The 22,509-nt window shown below is 39.1% G+C and overlaps 2 protein-coding genes and 1 long non-coding RNA gene across 3 annotated transcripts; 1 reads left to right on the top strand and 2 right to left on the bottom strand.

The window, feature by feature from the left end:
• Window positions 1-665: 665 nt before the first annotated feature.
• LOC101474698 (cytochrome P450 2J6) lies at window positions 666-4,952 on the bottom strand. The gene is made up of 9 exons (XM_004555037.6): window positions 4,667-4,952; window positions 4,417-4,579; window positions 4,024-4,173; window positions 3,781-3,941; window positions 2,620-2,796; window positions 2,356-2,497; window positions 1,924-2,111; window positions 1,689-1,830; window positions 666-1,483 (listed from the first exon to the last, which is right to left on the bottom strand). Exons 1-9 carry the CDS (start codon window positions 4,868-4,870, stop codon window positions 1,305-1,307), a joined length of 1,506 nt encoding a protein of 501 aa, XP_004555094.3. The 5' UTR covers window positions 4,871-4,952; the 3' UTR covers window positions 666-1,304.
• A 1,065-nt stretch (window positions 4,953-6,017) lies between these two features.
• On the top strand, window positions 6,018-9,096 carry uqcrh (ubiquinol-cytochrome c reductase hinge protein). Its single transcript, XM_004555038.6, has 4 exons — window positions 6,018-6,180; window positions 6,483-6,509; window positions 6,847-7,008; window positions 8,869-9,096. Exons 1-4 carry the CDS (start codon window positions 6,139-6,141, stop codon window positions 8,899-8,901), a joined length of 264 nt encoding a protein of 87 aa, XP_004555095.2. The 5' UTR covers window positions 6,018-6,138; the 3' UTR covers window positions 8,902-9,096.
• A 10,481-nt stretch (window positions 9,097-19,577) lies between these two features.
• On the bottom strand, window positions 19,578-22,481 carry LOC143415002 (uncharacterized). The gene is made up of 3 exons (XR_013095609.1): window positions 22,338-22,481; window positions 22,030-22,133; window positions 19,578-20,264 (listed from the first exon to the last, which is right to left on the bottom strand). It is a non-coding gene; the product is annotated as an uncharacterized LOC143415002 (long non-coding RNA).
• Window positions 22,482-22,509: the final 28 nt, after the last annotated feature.

Below are 22,509 nucleotides of genomic sequence, written 5' to 3'. Positions count from 1 at the left end.
GTAGGTACTGTTTAAAATACCAGAATTGGGAGGATGGTGTAGGTTTAAGTTTTTTAGATACATATACACCAACAAGATAGTGTACAACACTGTCACACCAGCATTTGTTTTCATAGGCTTTATGGCTTTTCCTATAATACCTGGTGGGCTGGTCTATCGTCAAAATGCCCAGGCTGATTTTTTTGTCCCAGTCCAGTCCTGCCTGGGGGGCCACTCCTACAGGGGTTAAATCTGGGACTCTCCACCATTTGATCCTAGAGTTGAAGAAGCTTCTCAGATGAGAGGTGAAACATCTTCAAGCAACTTAACGAAGTCCAGACGCTTTTCTTTCCAAGCTCCTTAGACCATTCATGAAAGACAAAAACTCTCCATTCATGTCCCACTTAAAATAGTGTTTGAGCTGAAGTCTAGGTGTTTATTTTGCAATAGGAATTTTACTGTCTCTGACTGTTCGAGTGGTTAATTTGATTGATAGATTTGTCCTTCAGATGTAACTAACAGTAATAACTAAAGGTAATAATGCACTTATTGTTAAAGAGGCAAGAGAAATTTCACTGGTGTGTAGTGAAATTCAAATCAAAACATGTGATCAACTATTTGTCACGGCGGGGTGCGCCGATGTGTGTGGAAACAGGACCCAAAAGCAGATGACGACGAGGAGTAGTAAGGTTTTAACGGAAAAGTGATCCTTTAATGATAACGGCAAGGAAAAACCAGGAAACCAAAGCAAACTGTCAAAACACTAAGAAACAAAACACTAAGAGGTACTAAGACCAAAAACTATAACTATAACTGTGGCGGAAACTAACAGGCTAAGACTATAACTGTAACTCTGGTGAGATAAACAGACGACCCGACAATGGCATGCAGAAAACAAAGGGCTTAAATACATACAAGAGGTGATCAGGGGAAGTGGAGACACATGGGGGAACAGCTGACTGACATAAACCTAATGACAGGACCAGGAGAGGAAAGCTAAATACAATGAACAAAGAACACATGACACTGTCAGAATAAAACAGGAAAAACTAAAACTAAACATGACAACACAAACTTAACAGACCTAATACGTGATGAATAATACAAAACCCCAAAACATAGAAAACCCAGGAACAATAACCAATAACTGCCCAAACTAAAGGCAAATAGGAAATAACACAAAACCTAATCACATATCAAAAATGAGAAAAATACAAAAAGAACTCAGAGCGCTGGGTCGGAGACCCAGCCTGTGATACTATTAATCTTGTCATTTTTTTCCTTAAACCTTGAACTGGTAATAAGATCACAAGTGCTGGCAGTTTCTAATGACGTGGGGTTACGCAGATTTCATAATTCTTCGGTGTCAGAGTGAGCCCAAAGCGGTAGTCCATATCAGGCTTCACCCCGGCAGGCATGGAGAATGTGAAGTGCTGCATGAAGGAGGTGAAGAAGAGGAAAAGCTCCATCTTGGCCAGGCTCTCTCCAAGACACACCCGCTTACCTGAGACAAGACACTGACATTAGTCCTAGATTTCCTTTGGATGACTGTGCACAGATTAGTTACTGATTCAATAGAATTACTTAGGATCTCTTTTTGTCCTTCACCAGCCATCTCTTAAACAGCACATTTTACAGTGCATGTTTGGAGAGGCTGCTGAAAAATCTTGCACAGACATTAATAAAATATCTACAGAGTCGTTCCTTACCAAGAGAGAAAGGCAGAAAAGCTGCTCGTTTCACAAACTTGCACTCCTCATTCAGAAAGTGATTTGGATTGAAGGTGTGAGGCGTCTCCCACTCTTTCTTGTCAAACAGCACAGATGTCAAATTGGGAATTACTATAACTCCCTGGCAAATGGAATAATGGTAAATAAAACACACAAAATGAAATATGACATAAACCATGTTTGTCTTTTACTGAAAATTGGTTTGAGCAATGACCTTTGGGACTGTGTAGCCCCCCAGCTCGACATCTCTGTTGGTGACATGCGGCACGCCAAGAGGAGCTATGTTTCCAATCCTCTGGATCTCATGGATAACAGCATCAGTGTAAGGCAGGTTTGCACGGTCCTCCATTGAAGGCTGTCTGGACTCTCCAATCTCTCTGTCTATCTCAGCCTGTACCTTTTCTGTGCAAAAGACAAAAGAAAACAGTATTTCAGCAATGAAATTTACAGCGTAGTGCAACAGCGCTGATTATTAAAGAGATTTGTGCACCATTGCACAATACATTATACATCTAAAAAGCTGAGTATAACCTGGAAATAGTAAAGTTTACACTTAAATTATGACCAGAATGTTCCTTTAGTGCCACACATGTCCAGATTATTTAATAAAAACAGAGAGCTTTCCAGGCCTGGTCAATACTCTTACCCTGAATCTCAGGATATTTTGCCATGTAGAGGAAAGCCCAGCACAGGGTGGTGGATGTGGTTTCAGATCCAGCCGCAAAAAGATCCAAAACACAAATAACCAGATTTTCCTCATCAAAAGTGTTGTCGTCCTGCCCCTTATTCTGAAAATACATGCAAACACACATTTTAAAACATTGGAAATGATTTAAAAAAGTGCCTTTATTGGCAGTGTTACCGGAAATATATGGCAAGTTATGATGGCAAATTAAGCCTAATCTCCTACCATTTGAATCTCACTGAGGTAACAATCAATGTAGTCACGTGTTTCTGAGGGATCCCAGGTCTTCTTGTGCTCATTTAGCTCTACTCGTATGAAATCCTTCACTTCATTCCACATCTGCCCGACACTCTGATGTGGACCTGGTAAACGTCTCATCAGGACAGGAAATGCATTGTAGAGCTACAAACAGAAACAGATTGGAACAATACATTCACGTTAGTGCAAATGCCATGCCTCAGTCTAAATAAACTACTGGAAAGTACAGCACCAGTCAAAAGTTTGGTTAATAATACAGAACCAGACTCAGGGAGGGGCAGCCAAAAAAAGTGGACATATTATAAGAGTTTTATTAAGTCATATTTCCACTTTGTGATCCAAAGGTCCCAAAATTTTGTATGCTATACATTTTTCTTATGAATTGAATATTAACTGCAAACTCAAACTCAATCATTTTATAGGTTTCTGAATAAAATACATGTTTTTTCTTAAAGTTCTGATGGTGGAGAGACATGCTGGGAAAAAGATTACTTGTTCTTTCTAACCTTTTGTGGAAAATGTGTGCTAAGCTGTTAACTAAGCAACAATTTGGTTTTTGGCAACAGTGTTGCGGGATTTCTAATCATGCTTACCAAGCAAAATAAAACAGTGGTGGTCAAAAGAAAGAGGAAGAGACAAGACTCCAGGATGAATATAGCATCATGACTTTGGATTTGAGCATTGCTGTCAGTGATTTTGCTGAGTACAAAACCTAAAAGATAAAGTTCTGATTGGGGGAATCGTTTGTCTTTGTGTGTGTGTGTGTTTTTTTTAAAGTGTTTTTCTTTATTGCTAGTGTAAAAATGTGTCCATCAATATAAAACCTCTATAGCTTCATCTATACAGTTTGGATATTCTCTCCTACTCTGCATGTCACTGCTCAGTGTTAATTTCCTGTTTGTTATCACCTCTTTTCTCGCCTAAAAGGTGACTATTTTTCTTTTACTGCGTCAGACACTTCAGTACGTATGCTTCTAGTAGTGAGGAGACTTAATATTAATAAACTTTACATACCTGTGTTGAAAAAGATCATTCACTGACATTTAAAAAAAACATTCCTGTAAGGAATAAATGGCAGAGCTGTGGCCCGTGAATTTAGGATGTGATCAGTATATTTAAATGCTGTACCTGTCCCCAAATGGAGCCTTCAATCTGGAATCCTTTATCAAACAGTTGCATCATTTTAATGAACTTCTCTTCACTGTACTCAAAGCGATGGCCAAACACCAGGGAGCAGATGATGTTGGAGACAGCATTGTTAAGGATGAGGTGTGGATCGAATGGCTTACCTCCAGAATAGAAGAGAAACTTTTATGTAAATTTATGTGAATCTGTTCATTCTAAAAGTCTTACCGTGAAATAAGCACGTACCTTTATAGCTTCTGATGTTTTTTGCACAATATGTAAATTCATCCAGGACCACAGATTCAAGTGACTTCTTGCCAAATCCAAACTGTCTAAGGGTCGAAAGTGCAAAGCGTCTCTGCTGCTTCCAGAGGTTTCCACTACTGGCAATGACACCTGATCAGAAAAAGAGCAGGGACAGCAAACTTCTCAACTATAAAAAAGAAGGTTGTGTTTTAGGACTATATAACCACTTCTCTATTCTTATCCCTAACTCCTTTCTTAAAGTTAAATTTGAAGCAACCAAACCGAGAGTCTTTGGGCAAACCAGAATAATACAACTGGTTCTGGGTAAGGCCAAAAACCTTAAAAGTTTAAACTATCAAACTTTGTATCTGTGTTGATCTTTAGTACCCTTACCTAGTCTGTGTGCTCTATCAATCTGTAAAGGAAGGTCCGGGCGGTCCGCCAGGCTGTCTCCCTGCGTCACTAGAGCTTCTTTCAGAATATCAAACCCGTTTAAAACCACCATCCGTTCCTGTCCCATCCGTAGACTGTACACATTTCCATATCTCTCTGCTAACTGGCAAAGGATTTATCAAAGAAGATACACACAAGGCTTGAGATGAAAATATGAGTTAATAAGTAAAATTTTAAGATTCACAGGTACCTGTGTCATACTCTCATGGGCTCTGTTCTGATCTATAGTGAATAGGTTGCCCATAATTGGAAGACCCCGGGGTCCTGGAGGATAGCCTGCTGGCTGACGATTCTTAATATAGTCTGCAGTGATGATGAAAACTGCAGCGAAGAGCAGCAGACTCTTGAGATCCCAGGAAACATAGGTTCCAATTACAGAAATGATTGAATCCATTCTGTAAATACAGTCACTGTACGTGGGTACGATTTCTCCTGTAAGACAGATGACTCAGTCTGAGAGTAGGCAACAAGTGCTATCACTGCAGTGAGGGCGAAGCTCAGTATTACTATCACTTGGTAAAGCAAATAAAGTTTACTCTGAACTCTGGCCTTATTTCATGGAGAAAAAAGGATGTGAAAAACATTTTTAATCTAGGTTGCTAAAATCAAGTATTGTTGCTCAACAGTAGAGAATCTTTTTGGCTTGAGGGTGGCTTGATTAGATTTAAGAAATAGCCAAACTTTAATACTTCAGTTCTTATTTTTACCACTTTAAAACTGCTATCTTTGGGGCAACACTAACATACACAGAAAAAAAAATGCTCATTGGAATCTTGAAAATGAGTTTGTAGTTTTGCCATTTGACAGAGTGGAAGATGTGAGATTTTTAAAGCCTTGCATGATCATAAAACGACATGTTTTCACAACCAACCATGGTCAAATCTGCGTTTCTTCAAGGCTGACTTTTAAATGTACCAAAACTAAAATCCTGTTTCCATTCCATGGGAACTTTGCTTGGTTTGTATTTGCCATTAAGCTTTCATTTCAGAAGAGTTCTGGGAAAGCCAGTGGTGTTCTTCTCACCTTATTTAACAAACTAACTCTATTTCATATTGTTGAAACAGGAAAGCAACTCAGATGACCCATTTGAAGCAAAAAACTCTAAAGGGAACAAAGGAAGAACAAAGTACTCAAAAAAGGGCTTTAAGAACGTGGCCAAATTCATAATGTAGTACCACTTCCTAACACACGATGGTAGTATAGAGTGTAACAATTTTTAAGTCGTCGTGCATTAAAAATTTGGCTCATGTTTCAAATGAATGAATTGCATTATCTGTTATATGGGTTTAAAAACAAATAAGTGGCTTTGTAATGTGCACCTTGCGTTCACATCTTAAAACTGATAAAACTCGGATATCCTACCCTCGGGGGAAGTAGATGATTAACTTCAAAATAAAACATATGTCATTTAAATAAATACTTGGAACTTTCAATGTAAAACGTCTGTGAGTCGAGGCGAAACTTTGGCATGTTTGCGTATCGAGCAAAAAAAAGGATTCCAAGTTCTGTTCCAAGTTCAGGCAATGATCGAAGAGCAGTTTGATTTTGAAAGTTAAGCAACCGGAAGTGTTTGCCTTCGTTAGCTTATTAGCTCGTATGACCTGGTGTGTCCTCCAATATCTGAGATTTGACAGCTAGCTGATTCAAGGATAAGACCAGATCATGGTTTTCGAGGAGAAAAGGATCACGAACGGAGAACCAGAGGTTCTTAGTATTTGTTACAGATACGATTTCGTAAGCTAGTGACGTTTGACGTTCAGCTTATAGGCTAATACACCGAGGCTAACTACGATGCATCCTTAGTTGACATTAGCATTAGCCAACCTCTCTATACATCTCTGTTCAGAATAAGATTAAAGGTTAATTAACGCAGTAGAATCAAATCGCAGTCAGTGATAATAATGACGGACTAACTGGTGAAGATGAATCGATACAAAAGCAATTGATAACAATTTCTCGAGGGTGGTGGTTTATTGGTGTTATTAATTTGGTCTTGTGTATTTCAGGAGGAGGAAGAAGAGGAAGAGATGGTGGTATGTTAATTAAATAACCTTAACAGAATCAAAGTATATATCCCATTATGACTGATGGTTTTATTTTGGTCTTTACTGAACAAAACCAATTTAAAAGAACAAAAAGTGATAATTTACTTTGTCATTTGATATTTGAAAAAAATGTGTGGCAGTTTTCCCGTATATAAAAATAAAACAAAAACAAACCACCCACTTCATGGATTTTTTTTTTTTCTTTCCAAATGGACTTTCCTTTTTTCCTCAGCTATATGGCATTGCACTCATTTGAACACTGACACTGGCATATGTGTCTCTTATTGAAAGCCAGTTGCTTTGAGTGTTAAACTTTCTCCTTCAGGATCCTATTGAATCACTGCGGCAGAAGTGTGCGGAGACAGAACACTGCATTCACAACTGGGAACGTCTGGAGCAATGTGAGACCAGAGTTGGCTCCCGGTCTTCAACGGAGGAGGACTGTACCGAGGAGCTGTTTGACTTCCTACATGCTCGAGACCACTGTGTAAGTGTGCCGTTAGGCAGCTGTACCAGACAGAAAGACTAAAAAAAAAAAAACACTGACAAAAGAGCAGGTGTTCTCAGTCCCTCGTTTCTTTATGTTTTGTTTTCAAAGAGTCGATGTCAAGTGGCTTTATTGTCACGTCAACCATGTGCTGTGGTACAGTACACAGTGAAGTGAGACAGCATTCCTCCAAGACCATGGTGCTATGTATAACATATAACAGACAATCAACAGAGGACTACATAAAGTGCAAGTGTACAAAAATTGCAAAATAAAGAAAACAAAACAAAAACGGTGCAATAGAAAAGTGCAACAATGACAGTGGGTTGTGCTAAAAGACTGAGCATTTTACAAACAGTAACTTAAAAAAGGCATGTGTGTATGAGATTTTGCAGATAAGTGCTTGATATAGAGTGTGTGTGTGTGTGTGTGTGTGTGTGTGTGTGTGTTCTGTTTTCGGTTTTATTTGTCATATGCAAGTTAGCACAGGGTCAACATTGCAATGAAATGTGTTTGATGAGCAGCAGTCACTCAGTAGCATGATACAGTAGGAGAAAATATAATAAAATAATAAAAAAAAATAGTAAGGAGCAAAATATTAGAGAGACATGGTAAAAGAGAAAAGATGACTAAATATATATGTATCTATAAATATATGTACACTAGTGATTAAATAAGAAAATCTTGAAAAGAAATATGACGGGAGGGCAGATGGGATATTGCACAGGAATGAGCAGCAGAAAATTACAGTATTGCACTTTTAAATATAAATATCAATAACAATAAAGTGAAGTGACCAGTGCAGTTTAAACAGAGTACTTGTGAAGCTGCAGGGTAGCTTCTGAGTGCTGTGTTGTGTGTTTAAGTGTTGTGGTTGATGTGTCGTATGGCTTGGTAAAAACTGTTTTTAAGTCTTTTGTGTGTGTGTGTGTGTGTGTGTGTGTGTGTGTGTGTCAGTCCAGTCACTGAGTGTTCAGGAGTCTGAAAAATCAAAGTGAGGGTGTCAGAATCTTTCAAGTGATTTTGAGCAGTAGTTCTCAAAGCCCTTTCAGTAAGTATTGGGAGTTATTAAAAGTTACTTAAAGAAATTATAGAAAACCTTGCCTAACAGAGTTCAGGCTGTGTTGAATAATAAAGGTGGGCATACCTAAGTTTGACTTTGAAGTTTGTTAGAATTGTAAAAACTGTTCTTTTATCATAATAAATGCTAATAGCTGCTTAGGCTGTCTTATTATTTAATAGAAAATAAATAACAACCCCCAAAGTTGTTGTTACTTTAAGAATGCTCTTGGAGGAATTTTTAAATCTTTAGACAGTGTTTCCACCTCCACTGTCTGTCTCAAGAACTGCTGTTCTCCAGTTTCAAGTTGATCTATAACCAATTGTAGTTGATTGAGCAATCTGGATTGTGATAATAAACTAAACTAATAAATAGACCTGGCCTTCGGTTTTATGACTGAGCTCCATGTTTTGCTCTGTATGAGTGCAAACCTGAAAGTGAGTGGTATTATGATGTGTAAAGTAGGACTGCTTTTACTCTTGAAGACATTTTTGATCTCCTGAAGGCTTAGATAAATGTGACTGAAGGGAGATTTTTATCAGAAATCATAGAGATAATCATCATTACATTTTTACTCAACATTTGCAAGCAAAGCTGCAGTCCCTCATACATGAAGTTAACTTTAGCTTACCATGGCAATATGACACACCTTTATCTGGCAGTTGCCAACATAAGAGCAACATATACAAGAAACTATCCATTTGTATGGCCTACATGTAAGAGCAGTAACTTAAGTGATATGAAATGTCTGTGTTGTTTGTTTGCACTGATGAATTATTTGTTGTATGTCTTCTCTACAGGTGGCACATAAATTGTTCCATTCTGTCAAATGAAGCTCTCAGTAACTGACCACTGGCTAATGGCTTTCTTCACATATTGTATCGTAAGAAGAACTTGGAGTAAAATACATCCATTTGTGGATCTACTGTATGTTGTAACTTGAAGTGTATACATTATCTGCTCATGTAAAAAAGTATTTAACATGTCTGAGTCAACATTTCATTAAAGATGATGACTTAAACATCTTACCATCTGCCCCATGGTGATTTTTTTTTTTTTAAATATATATATTTTTACAATATGATAAAATCTCTGCTTTTCTACAGTCACTGGTAAATACTTGCTGAAATGTTCTTTCAGCAAGCCAGCTCCGCCAACAAGTCAACTACTGATATCCCAACTATGATGGCCACATCAGTTCTGTTTTACACAAACAGTGGTGCCGCTGTTCTGACAAAACGTCCTACTTTGGCAAAACGTCCTGCTGTAAGTAGTTTATGCACATTTCTGCTGTCAGTAGGTATGACGGTTTGCCACTGAACTTTGCCCATCAGAGTATGCTTGTAGCTTATAATTATAAAGCCAGGACGGGTTGCCACTAAATTTTAGCCGTTAAAGTATGCTTGTAGGTCACATTCACAAAGGTAGGATGGTTTGCCACTTAATTTTAGCTGTTAAAGTATGCTTGTACGTCACATTTGAAAAGGTAGGACAGTTTGGCACTTAATTTTACGTTAGTAGCTTATATTTGCATAGGTATGACGGTTCGCCACTGAATTTCGTGTTGTGCGCATGCGTAGAAACAACGGGTAGGATTGTTTGTCAGGTAGGATGGATTCCCAGAACACCGCCGCAGCTCCATGCCATTCATACCACTTTTGAGAGCACAAGTACTTGCTGCTGTATTCTCCACCAGTTAGACAAAATCAAGGAGAAGTCAACCCCAGAAGCAAAGAAATCACTTTTTTTTTTTTTTCCAGGTCTCTTTTTTTTTTTCTTTTTTTTCAAACTATTGCAGTAACTTTATCTGCATTGCCTTTGAATGTCTGAGCTTCTGTATTGTTATATCATCAAAATCCTGGTAAAAAAATATAATGAATCTACAGTACAGTAAAGGTTAATGATTAAACCTTCACTTAAAAAGCATCTCTAGACCCAGCAGTCTTAGCTAATTATAGGCCAATCTCCAACCTTCCTTTATATCAAACATCCTTGAAAGAGTAGTTGTCAAACAGCTAACAGATCATCTGCAGAGGAATGGTTTATTGGAAGAGTTTCAGTCAGGTTTCAGAGCTCATCACAGCACAGAAACAGCTTTAGTGAAGGTTACAAATGATCTTCTTATGGCCTCTGACAGTGGACTCATCTCTGTGCTTGTCCTGCTAGACCTCAGTGCAGCGTTTGATACTGTTGACTATAATCGATTAGAGCGATTAGAACATGCTGTAGGTATTACAGGTACTGCACTGCAGTGGTTTGTATCATATCTATCTAATAGACTCCAGTTTGTGCATGTAAATGGAGAGTCCTCTTCACACACTGAGGTTAATTATGGAGTTCCACAGGGTTCAGTGCTAGGACCAATTCTGTTTACATTATACATGCTTCCCTTAGGCAGCATCATTAGAAGACACAGCATACATTTACACTGCTATGCAGATGACACCCAGCTCTATCTGTCCATGAAGCCAGATAACACACACCAATTAGTTAAACTGCAGGAATGTCTTAAAGACATAAAGACCTGGATGGCCGCTAACTTTCTGCTTCTTAATTCAGATCAAACTGAGGTTATTGTACTCGGCCATGAAAATCTTAGAAATATGGTATCTAAGCAGATTCTTACTCTGGATGGCATTACCTTGGCCTCCAGTAACACTGTGAGGAACCTTGGAGTCATTTTTGACCAGGATATGTCCTTCAACGCACATATTAAACAAATATGTAAGACTGCGTTCTTCCATTTGCGCAACATCTCTAAAGTTAGAAATATCCTGTCTCAGAGTGACGCTGAAAAACTAGTTCATGCATTTATTACTTCCAGGCTGGACGACTGTAATTCATTATTATCAGGATGTCCAAAAAACTCCCTGAAAAGCCTTCAGCTAATCCAAAATGCTGCAGCAAGAGTCCTGACAGGGACTAGAAAGAGAGCAGATTTCTCCTGTTTTGGCTTCCTGTTAAATCCAGAATTCAAAATCCTGCTCCTCACATACAAGGTCTTAAATAATCAGGCCCCATCTTATCTTAATGACCTTGTAGTACCATATCACCCTATTAGAGCACTTTGCTCTCACGCTGCAGGCCTACTTGTTGTTCCTAGAGTATTTAAAAGTAGAATGGGAGGCAGAGCCTTCAGTTTTCAGGCCCCTCTTCTGTGGAACCAGCTTCCAGTTTGGATTCAGGAGACAGACACTATCTCTACTTTCAAGATTAGGCTTCAAACTTTTCTTTTTGCTAAAGCATATAGTTAGGGCTGGACCAGGTGACCCTGAATCCTCCCTTAGTTATGCTGCAATAGACGTAGGCTGCCGGGGATTCCCATGATGCATTGAGTTTTTCCTTTCCAGTCACCTTTCTCAGTCACTATGTGTTAACAGACCTCTCTGCATTGAATCATATCTGTTATTAACCTCTGTCTCTCTTCCACAGCATGTCTTTATCCTGTCTTCCTTCTCTCACCCCAACCGGTTGCAGCAGTTGGCCCCGCCCCTCCCTGAGCCTGGTTCTGCCGGAGGTTTCTTCCTGTTAAAAGGGAGTTTTTCTTTCCCACTGTCGCCAAGTGCTTGCTATATAAATAAAATTTAATTGAATAATGATTGTACACTCGTGTCTTCAGCTTCTATATTACCTTATAAAAATGTAGATGCGCATTGCTGCTTGAAATGGCAGCAAAACATATCTTGGGCCAGCAGATGCCGAGCAACTTTTGGTATCCAGCAGATAAGAAACATGTACTCATGTGGACATCTGCATGAACCCCCATGCTCACCAGCTGATGACAAAATTTATGTCACTTTGATCCACTCACACCATAGCAATGTCATATCCACCAAGGCAGTTATGGTGGAAGACTAATGTAAGACCTGAACCCAAAAGTATATTTTGAATAATTTGATTGGTTTGAAGAGAGGAAGCCTTAATGTGCTGATTGGATTAGATTCTTACTAGATTTTTTCCAGAAGGAAGGCAGCAACGGGTGTGACTGTTTAGAGTTCCTTAAGTAGGCAGAGATAGCGGGGGCTTGACAGGCAGGTGATTATGACTGGTAAATATTTAGTAATTCCTTTCCAAAGAACATGGACCATAAAAACCTGTCTTTGATGGTATGATGAGAATTAGGTGTGAAGGCTAAAGGGCAGGAACCCAAAAGACTACACCAGCAGGCGCAGACCAAGGCAAGGCACATGCTATCTTTGTTGTAAGTGATCACCACGGTGATTCTACTTCAGAATTAAAGTATCCGTGTACTTTAATGTGGTTTCAGCCACTGCAGTAGCACATCTGTCCTAGGCTTTGTAGATCTCATGGTTGGATGTTTCCTATTACTCCTCTGTGCATATTGTTGAAGTCAGCCTTCTTATGTTTCCTTAAAAAGTGGAGTCATTTCTGAATTTTCTTAAGAAATGTGATAGTCATGTGATACCAGGGAACCTACAGTATAGCTGTTCGTCTGCTGCATTTCAGTTTCAATAATATAAAAAAATTTAAAGAATGTCCAATAGCCGGTGACCCACCAATGGTGTCAGAGAAGTTTTCTTTCTCAGCCAGCTGCATGTTTACTTCATGTCATCCCCCACATTCCCTGTCACGTTCAACTGCTTGTATTTGATTTTCCCTTAAGAAATCACTAGGGTGTATCAAAAATAATCTGAGTTAATGAGTATTATTGTTAAATATTTTTAATAAAATGCCATTTTCTCTGGAATGTTAATAACCATTCATTTACAAACACAACAAAAGTCTAACTTAACTTTAACAAAGTTTTTTGTTAGAAAAAAATCAAATTGTTACGTGCTTAAATTTACACAAAATGTCAGAGATCTGCACTGTCATGAACAAACATTGAAACCTAATTTTTCATGATTTATTGGGCCATTTTTGACTACTTTTGATTTTACATTTGTATCTCACCTTCAAATTGTTTTATTTATTTGTACAACCATTTAAAAATACTACTATAACTAAAATGAGAGAAGAATCAAGTGTCACAATAAGATGCCCCACAAGTAAAAAAGAAAATTACTTGTCTGCCACGAACACCACAGGCATAAACCTGCAGGCCTGACAGCAGGAGGTGTAACACTCCTCTGATTTTCCACCTGGAGACAGTGTTTACCAATCTGCCTGTGTGACATTCATTAGTACCCTCACTGACACACAAAACAGAGCAAGGAATACACTACACACTAAGTTCAACACAACACACTAACTATACACTCCACGCTAAATGTCACAAATCTCTCACATCTCAAAACTCGCTATCGATCTCTCTCTCTCTCTCGTTGCTGTCACTCCCAAAACTTCCCCTAAACAACCAAATCATGTGTTGCAATTTTTTTTATTGGTCGACATAGTACGTTTCCACCAATAGGAAAGAGGTGGCTTTTTACCTTTCTTTAATTTTTTTTATTTTATTTTTTATTATAACTCTGGATTTTGTGGCCTGTCATTAAAATTTAGAAACTGATGTATACTTTGAAATCCGAACTTTCAACACGAGCTGAAATAGAGACTCAGCGTGACTGCAGCTTGTTGTTATGTCAGCTTAAATCAGTCATGTGATTTGGAGGTGCGGCGTATCCTGTGACCCCAGACGATTAATGACACTCACCTTCATTCCATTTCCACGGTGTAACAACCAACCACCTGTGCCAAATCTGAAATAAGATAAGATAAGATAAGATAAGATTAGATAGAACTTTATTAATCCCTCGGGTGGGTTCCTCTGGGAAATTCGATTTCCAAAAAGCACAGCACCGACAGAAGTTACAGAGTTACAGAATATTATATATATATATACACACACACACATACACACACATATATAAATACAGAGACAAATATAAATAAAATATACGAAGGGGATAAATAGAATAAATAGGAATAAAAAATAAAAATACAAGTGAATTGCACATTTCAAGTATTGAGTCTATTGCACTGTTGACTATTTACAAAAAGTATTGCACAAGGTATTGTACAGTGAGGTGCAGAGGCACTACAGCTTAGTTGTTCCCCCCTCCTTTGTCCTCCTGTTTCCCCTCCCTCTCCCCTCCAGAGAGGAGTTAAACAGTCTGATGGCGTGTGGGACAAAGGAATTTTTAAGTCTGTTAGTTCTTGTCTTTGGGAGAAGCAACCTGTCACTGAACAGACTCTTCTGGTTGGCCGTGTGCAGAGGATGCCCAGCATTGTCCATAATGTCCAGCAGCTTTTTTAGTGTCCTTTTCTCTGCCACTGTCACCAGAGTGTCCAGCTTCATGCCGACCACAGAGCTAGCCCTCCTGATCAGTTTCTCCAGCCTGCATGAGTCCTTCTTTGCTGTGCTGCTCCCCCAGCACACCACAGCATAGAAAAGTACTCCAGCAACCACCGACTGGTAAAACATCCTCAGGAGCTTCCTGCAGATGTTAAAAGACCTCAGCCTCCTGAGGAAGTACAGTCGGCTTTGGGCTTTTTTATACAGGTGCTCTGTGTTGCATGACCAGTCCAGTTTATTGTCCACCCACAGCCCGAGGTACTTGTACTTGTTGACCACCTCCACCTCCTCCCCCTCTATCTGAACCGGCAGTGGACCTGCTCTAGACCTCCCGAAGTCCACAACCAGTTCCTTAGTCTTTGAGGTGTTGAGTTGCAGGTGGTTTGTGTGACTCCATGCGACAAAGTTCCTCACCAGGCTCCTGTACTCCTCTTCCTGATCATCCCAGATACACCCCATGATGGCTGTGTTATGATGCCCATGGTGCTGATTCAAATGTGCTCTGGCACAGTCACAGGCATCAGTTGCTACCAAAAAGTTTTAGAATTTATATTCAGTGTTACAATTTATATTCAGTTTTAATTGCTGCTAGGCTCAAAGTGTTAATGCCATCTTATTTTAATGAACAACACTGTCATATGCACAAAGAGGGTGGCACTAAGGAGGTAAGAGATCATTTTAGAGTGGCACATGCACCCCCATACCACCCCTCTAGATCCGCCAAAGACTCCAGGGTGTGTACAGGCTGTACAAACCCTGGGCCTGTTCCTGTTTACCTTCCCTGGATTCCTGAGTTTGGCAGTGTGGTGTGGTGCCAGCGGAGCGAGAGTGTGTTTGGGCAGAAGAGGAGTGTGGCGTGTGATCGTGACTGTGTGTACGGACCTCCCCCCCTCCTTCCCGTTGATCCCTGGAAATCTCGACCCGGCACTTTGTTTATATTTCACCTGGTGATTGTAAATAAACTTTTCTGCAGACTTCAAAGGAAACATGTTAACTTGAGTATATCCTGTAATAATGAGCTAACCAGCTGATAAATGGTGGAGTACACTACAAGCACTACAAGCTCAATTTAAACACGTTTTTTGTCTATTTGCTAAAGGTTAAATGAAAGTTAAGCAATATTTAAAAAATAAGGTCACTAACATATCAAAACAGACATAAACTACGTGAGTGTTTGTGTGTATATTTTAGTTAATCAGTGGCAGTGAGCCGTCTGTGTTTCAATATCTCCGTTTGCAGACAGATATTAATCTTCTGAAAAAAGGTTTTGAGGAAGCTGGTGCCACCTATTTTAATTTTTTAAATATCATTAACATCCATCCATCCATTCGCTCCCGCTTTCAGGGTCACGGGGGGCGCTGGAGCCTATCCCAGCTGTCATAGGGCGAGAGGCGGGGTACACCCTGGACAGGTCGCCAGTCTGTCGCAGGGCCAACACACAGGGACAGACAACCATTCGCACTCACATTCATTCGCACATTCACAATGTGGATTATCCAATTAACCTATCCCCACAAGCTGCATGTCTTTGGACGGTGGGAGGAAGCCGGAGTACCCGGAGGGAACCCACGCAAACACGGGGAGAACATGCAAACTCCACACAGAAAGACCCCGGCCTGATGTTGGAATTGAACTCAGGACCTTCTTGCTGTGCGGCAACAGTGCTAACCACCGTGCCACCGTGCTGCCCATTAACATACTGTGATATTTACCCGACAGTATATGTTTCAACAAAGAATTTTGGATGAAATTGTGTTCGAAAACAATAAATTTCTCTTTTTGGACTTTAAAGTACACTAATTGCCTGCTGACAGCTCCCTTCTGATAGGTAACATGTGTCCTAACAGCACTCACTGAATTACTTTGAAAATAAATACATTTTTTAATAATAATAAAAAAATGTATTTTCATTGATAATGATGTTCACTTTGTTCCTCATGAGCAATTACTGCATGTGGTAGTAAGTCTCAATGATTAACGTTGTATGCATATATGAATTAGTACATAGTGCATTTGCTTTAGTCACCTTGCTGTTGAATTGTGCTATATTAATAAACTTGCCTTTGTTTAGTTTCCCATTCATCATATAAATTCTTTGAGAGAAATCTTTTTTTTATTTGATCATAAATAAGTGATCAAATGATTGAGTTGATTTAGGACCGGCACTATCTTTCCTGCACATCTCATTGTTTTAGAAAATTAGGAGCATAGGTGTAATCTGTGAGACCTCTGCTTCCTCTGCTCCATCCCCCCTTTTTTGTCCTAACAAGTAAAATAGTGACATTAACGAATATGTGAGTTCACAATCAGTTAATCTGGTTAAAATTCAAACGCCACAAAAGTATATTTCAATAATGAAAGTCAGTAAACCAAACTGAGTGGTCAAAGCTAAAACGGAGGTTATTTTGGAGTTTTCTGTTCCACGTGCAACATTTGGGATTTTACTATGTGGCAAGAATTGGGTAGACCAAAGTACAATTGGTAAATTTTTAACTTTTTCCTTTAGCACACAAAAGCTAGTCACTGAAAATAAGTTATTTCATATTATTTTTTCTTTAACTAGGTTTCTCAGTTGTTTATAACATAGAATGTATATGTTCATAACAGAGTTTTGGGCTGTTAATCACATAGCAGTGATTTTTGTTAGTGGTGTACTCACTCTGTATTGTATTCATTTTCTGATGTTGGTGGCTGCTGGTTAATGAGTAAATTTAAAAAAAAAAAGGCATTTTAGAGCAGCTCAAACTGTGAACATTAATAAGAAATAAGGAAACAACTAACACTGTGTTCTTTTTACGCCTTTGTTCACGTAGAACATTCTCTTGCCATGGGTCCAGTAAGTAGATATGTCACTTACCTGACTTTTACCCTCTATAAATTGGATGAACTACTCATGAACTAATCATTACACAAAAGGTGTTAACAAAGATAAAAGTTCTACCCAGCAATGTGCAATAATTCCCTTCTGTTTTTCTTTTCCTTCATCTTGGTCATCAAGTTGGGCAGCACGCTAACGTCCTTACTCCACTATGCTCCACTATGCTCGTATGGGTCTGACCCTTTCACTCCTTAGATTTTTTTCCTGGCACAGCACAATCACACTTTGTAACCAGTTATAGCAATTTCTCATAGGTAATACAGCAACAAGCTTTATGAATATTCATGTGTGTAACCAATAAAAACAGCCTGCAGAGGGAAAGCAAGTTGAAGTGGGCTGGAGACAACTGCTTCCGTCTCGCGAGTGAAAATTTGAGCTCTGTGTGACCTCGTTCCTGGGTGAGCTTCTGTTTATCCAGCAGTATCAGGGGTAAAACTCTGACAGTCGCTCCCTTATGACCTTATGATATGTCACTGTGTGCCCTGACAGCACTCGCTTTTTGGCTCAAGCTTTATTTAGGAAGCAATCAATTTATTCATATAGCACTTTCAGACAACTCCCAGCTGAAAACAAGGTGCTGTACACTTGACATAAAAAACCCTATAAATTAATTTAAAATAAATAATAATAATAATGATAATCAAAATTCAATTAAAACAATAAAATCAGCACATTAGATTAAATTAAAGCAGTTTGATCCTGTTTGCCTATGTTTTCTGGGACATCAGTAAGGATGCTCTTCCTTAACTTCAGCTTGGCCTTCAATACCATCATCCCAGACATCCTTATAGCCAAGCCAACTTGGACTTCCAAAAACTTTCTCACAGACCGTTCACAATCAGTCGAGATTGGCAACCAGAGATCATACACCCTGAACATCCTGCCCTCTGGAAAAAGTTCAGATCCATCAGGTTCAAAACCAATAGACTAAATAACTGCTTCTTCCCATGCCAGCCCTGCCAGGGCTCTGCTAGGACCAAACACAATCACCTCTGTTTTGCTTGAATTACATTTTAAAAAGTTTAGGGCCATACATGTTTTAATATCTTCTAGACATGCCAGAAGCGGTTTAATGGAGAAAGCATCTTTCTGCTTCAGAGGCAGATAAATCTGGCAGTTTTTGGCAGTGGAGGGATAATCCATGCCTTTTAAGAATGGTTCCCAAGGGCTGTAAATGTAATGAAAAGGGCAGAGGCCTTAGAATTGCGAACCTCAAACTGAAGAGCAGCAGAAAAGGATTCATACACTAAAAAGTTAACACAGTTCTGACAGAAAGATAAGACCTAAACCAATTCAAAGCAGTACCATGAATGCCTGCAAGACAGGTTTCTTGGGTTGTACTAGGGTTGTACTACTGCATGCTTAAAATGAGCAGGGATTACACCAGATATCAAACTGCTGTTTATAATAGTAAGAACAGCCTGTCCTAGGCAATCTCCTTTAACAATCGTTGAGGGACAGTATCATTTGGAGAACCAGAGGGCTGAACACAGCATAAAAACCTGTGGTCACACAAGTTAAAATGTACAAAAACACATGTTACAAATTCCCACAGAAGAGAGCTTATCTCACCTCACACTCCCAATGACGTTTCAAGAGACCTCTTCCGATCACACAACAGAAGGCAGTCAATTGCATTTTGACCTGACCCGGAATTAAAACAGGACTACAACAGTTCAAAATCTGGACTACTTTAGAGCTTAACCAAGACAGAACCAGAATCAAAACTAGATGATAGTAGCACTGAAAATCATCATAGACCTGCACGACACTGACAACACCTCTTTATTGTGGTAACATGAGACTGTATCATTGAGGCCTGAGTTTTGCGAACCTATTGATGACATTTTCAGGGTCAATATTATTCAAGTATTGCTTTTCAATACATAATTTGTACCATATTATTTTTTAATTCTACCAAAGTACACTATTTAGATTCAGAAAAGTTTACATAACTATTTAGCCTTGTTGTGCAAACAAGCCTGCATAACTTAATAAATATAGAATTTGAAAAATAACAAACCTAAAAAGATACACTAGGGACTGGATACATGTTCTGATGAGTTTTGGCAAACAACCATTTGACTAACATGTCTGTCTCACCTGCTCTTGTTCCCTCTCTGTTCCTCTCTCTCCCTCTTTGTGCTGACAATCAAGCCAAACACCAACATCATCAAATATACAGTTTACATACTCTTCAGGTAAAAACACAAACACTTTTTAATTGTAAAACATCAAATCAGACTAAATGTTTATTTATTTTAGATTGATAAATATAAAAAACATATTTGTTAAATTTCAAAGTAAAGAGAGAAATTGTCTGTATTTTTTAATTGCAAATGGAACCCAAATTGTATTCAATTCAATTCAATTTTATTTATATAGCGCCAAATCACAACAAAAGTTGCCTCAAGGCGCTTCATAGAAACGGAGAAAAACCCAACAATCATATGACCCCCTATGAGCAAGCACTTTGGCGACAGTGGGAGGGAAAAACTCCCTTTTAACAGGAAGAAACCTCCAGCAGAACCAGGCTCAGGGAGGGGCGGGGCCATCTGCTGCGACTGGTTGGGGTGAGAAATTGAGCCACACTTATGGAGCTCCACAATTCTTTTCCTGGTGTCTTGCTTGATATCTCTTGATTTTCCCATGTCAAAGAAACGGGCTCTGTGTTTTGGGGTGTCTTATATGCATCCACGTGGACTCTACTAACCTATTAGAAGTTTCTTAAGCTCAGAATGGAATCGTCTGGAGTTTTCTTATTAATTAAAGACACAATAAACTTCGTGCATATATACTCCTAAATTTGATTCAATTCAACTCAATTCAATTTTATTTATATAGCGCCAAATCACAACAAAAGTCGCCTCAAGGCGCTTCATAGATAAAGAGAAAAAACCCAACAATCATATGACCCCCTATGAGCAGCACTTTGGCGACAGTGGGAAGGAAAAACTCCCTTTTAACAGGAAGAAACCTCCGGCAGAACCACGCTCAGGGAGGGGCGGGGCCATCTGCTGCGACCGGTTGGGGTGAGAGAAGGAAGACAGGATAAAGACATGCTGTGGAAGAGAGACAGAGGTTAATAACAGATATGATTCAGTGCAGAGAGGTCTGTTAATACATAGTGAGTGAGAAAGGTGACTGGAAAGGAAAAACTCAATGCATCATGGGAATCCCCCGGCAGCCTACATCTATTGCAGCATAACTAAGGGAGGATTCAGGGTCAGCTGGTCCAGCCCTAACTATATGCTTTAGCAAAAAGAAAAGTTTGAAGCCTAATCTTGAAAGTAGAGATAGTGTCTGTCTCCTGAATCCAAACTGGAAGCTGGTTCCACAGAAGAGGGGCCTGAAAACTGAAGGCTCTGCCTCCCATTCTACTTTTAAATACTCTAGGAACAACAAGTAGGCCTGCAGTGTGAGAGCGAAGTGCTCTAATAGAGTGATATGGTACTACAAGGTCATTAAGATAAGATGGGGCCTGATTATTTAAGACCTTGTATGTGAGGAGCAGGATTTTGATTTCAATTCTGGATTTAACAGGAAGCCAATGAAGGGAAGCCAAAACAGGAGAAATATGCTCTCTCTTTCTAGTCCCTGTCAGGACTCTTGCTGCAGCATTTTGGATTAGCTGAAGGCTTTTCAGTGAGTTTTTTGGACATCCTGATAATAATGAATTACAGTCGTCCAGCCTGGAAGTAATAAATGCATGAACTAGTTTTTCAGCGTCACTCTGAGACAGGATATTTCTAACTTTAGAGATGTTGTGCAAATGGAAGAAAGCAGTCTTACATATTTGTTTAATATGTGCATTGAAGGACATATCCTGGTCAAAAATGACTCCAAGGTTCCTCACAGTGTTACTGGAGGCCAAGGTAATGCCATCCAGAGTAAGAATCTGCTTAGATACCATATTTCTAAGATTTTCATGGCCGAGTACAATAACCTGAGTTTGATCTGAATTAAGAAGCAGAAAGTTAGCGGCCATCCAGGTCTTTATGTCTTTAAGACATTCCTGCAGTTTAACTAATTGGTGTGTGTCATCTGGCTTCATGGACAGATAGAGCTGGGTGTCATCTGCATAGCAGTGTAAATGTATGCTATGTCTTCTAATGATGCTGCCTAAGGGAAGCATGTATAATGTAAACAGAATTGGTCCTAGCACTGAACCCTGTGGAACTCCATAATTAACCTCAGTGTGTGACGAGGACTCTCCATTTACATGCACAAACTGGAGTCTATTAGATAGATATGATACAAACCACTGCAGTGCAGTACCTGTAATACCTACAGCATGTTCTAATCGCTCTAATAGGATATTATGGTCGACAGTATCAAACGCTGCACTGAGGTCTAGCAGGACAAGCACAGAGATGAGTCCACTGTCAGAGGCCATAAGAAGATCATTTGTAACCTTCACTAAAGCTGTTTCTGTGCTGTGATGAGCTCTGAAACCTGACTGAAACTCTTCAAATAAACCATTCCTCTGCAGATGATCTGTTAGCTGTTTGACAACTACTCTTTCAAGGATGTTTGATATGAAAGGAAGGTTGATGAAAGTGCTAAAAAATAGACATCTCTCTCTCTCTCTCTTTACTCTGACATTTAACTAATTCAAAAAATATTTCAATATTTATTTATCTAAAACAAAAAAAATTACTAAATTGATGTTCAACAGTAAAAAAAATGTTTTATGTTTTTTTTCCCCCTAAAGTGTAAATATCTGGTTTAAACAGTGAATATACTGCTGTGTATTGAAATTCCTCTTGTTTTGCATAGAAATATACTGAACAACATACAAAGCATAATATATAAAATAACATCTACCTGAGTTATTTCTTTGAAAGAAGCCCCTTATGTCCATTGTTGTGGTCATCAGTACATAACTGAAACCGATTTAGAGTGCTTTATTTAGCCGTGGAGGGTAACAACTGAAAATATGAAATAAACATACATGTAAGCTAAGACTGAAAAAAACAGCATTGTTGTTGTTCGGCTTTTCATTTCGCCATTTGTTGATTCACTCGAAGAGCAAGTAACGTAATATGGGTCAAGTGATCAGTTTGATATCAATCTTTTGTGATACACCGTCATATTTACATTATTTGTACAGTAGGAATGATTTGCTTTGGTACCTGGTCAAACTTAAGCTCTCCTCTGTCTGCACTTCTACAGAAAACTCGCAGGCAGCAGCTTCTCCCCCCTCGCTCACGTGCGTAAGTGCTGTGCTCAGTCGGCTGAGCTCGGATCATACCAAATTTAGGGGGAATTTGCGCGCTATGTGCCTCAAATATTGTGTCGTTTTTT

This window comes from Maylandia zebra, linkage group LG23 (genome assembly GCF_041146795.1).
Source record: "Maylandia zebra isolate NMK-2024a linkage group LG23, Mzebra_GT3a, whole genome shotgun sequence".
NCBI lineage: Eukaryota > Metazoa > Chordata > Actinopteri > Cichliformes > Cichlidae > Maylandia > Maylandia zebra.
This window is presented reverse-complemented; position numbering and strand designations above follow the sequence as displayed.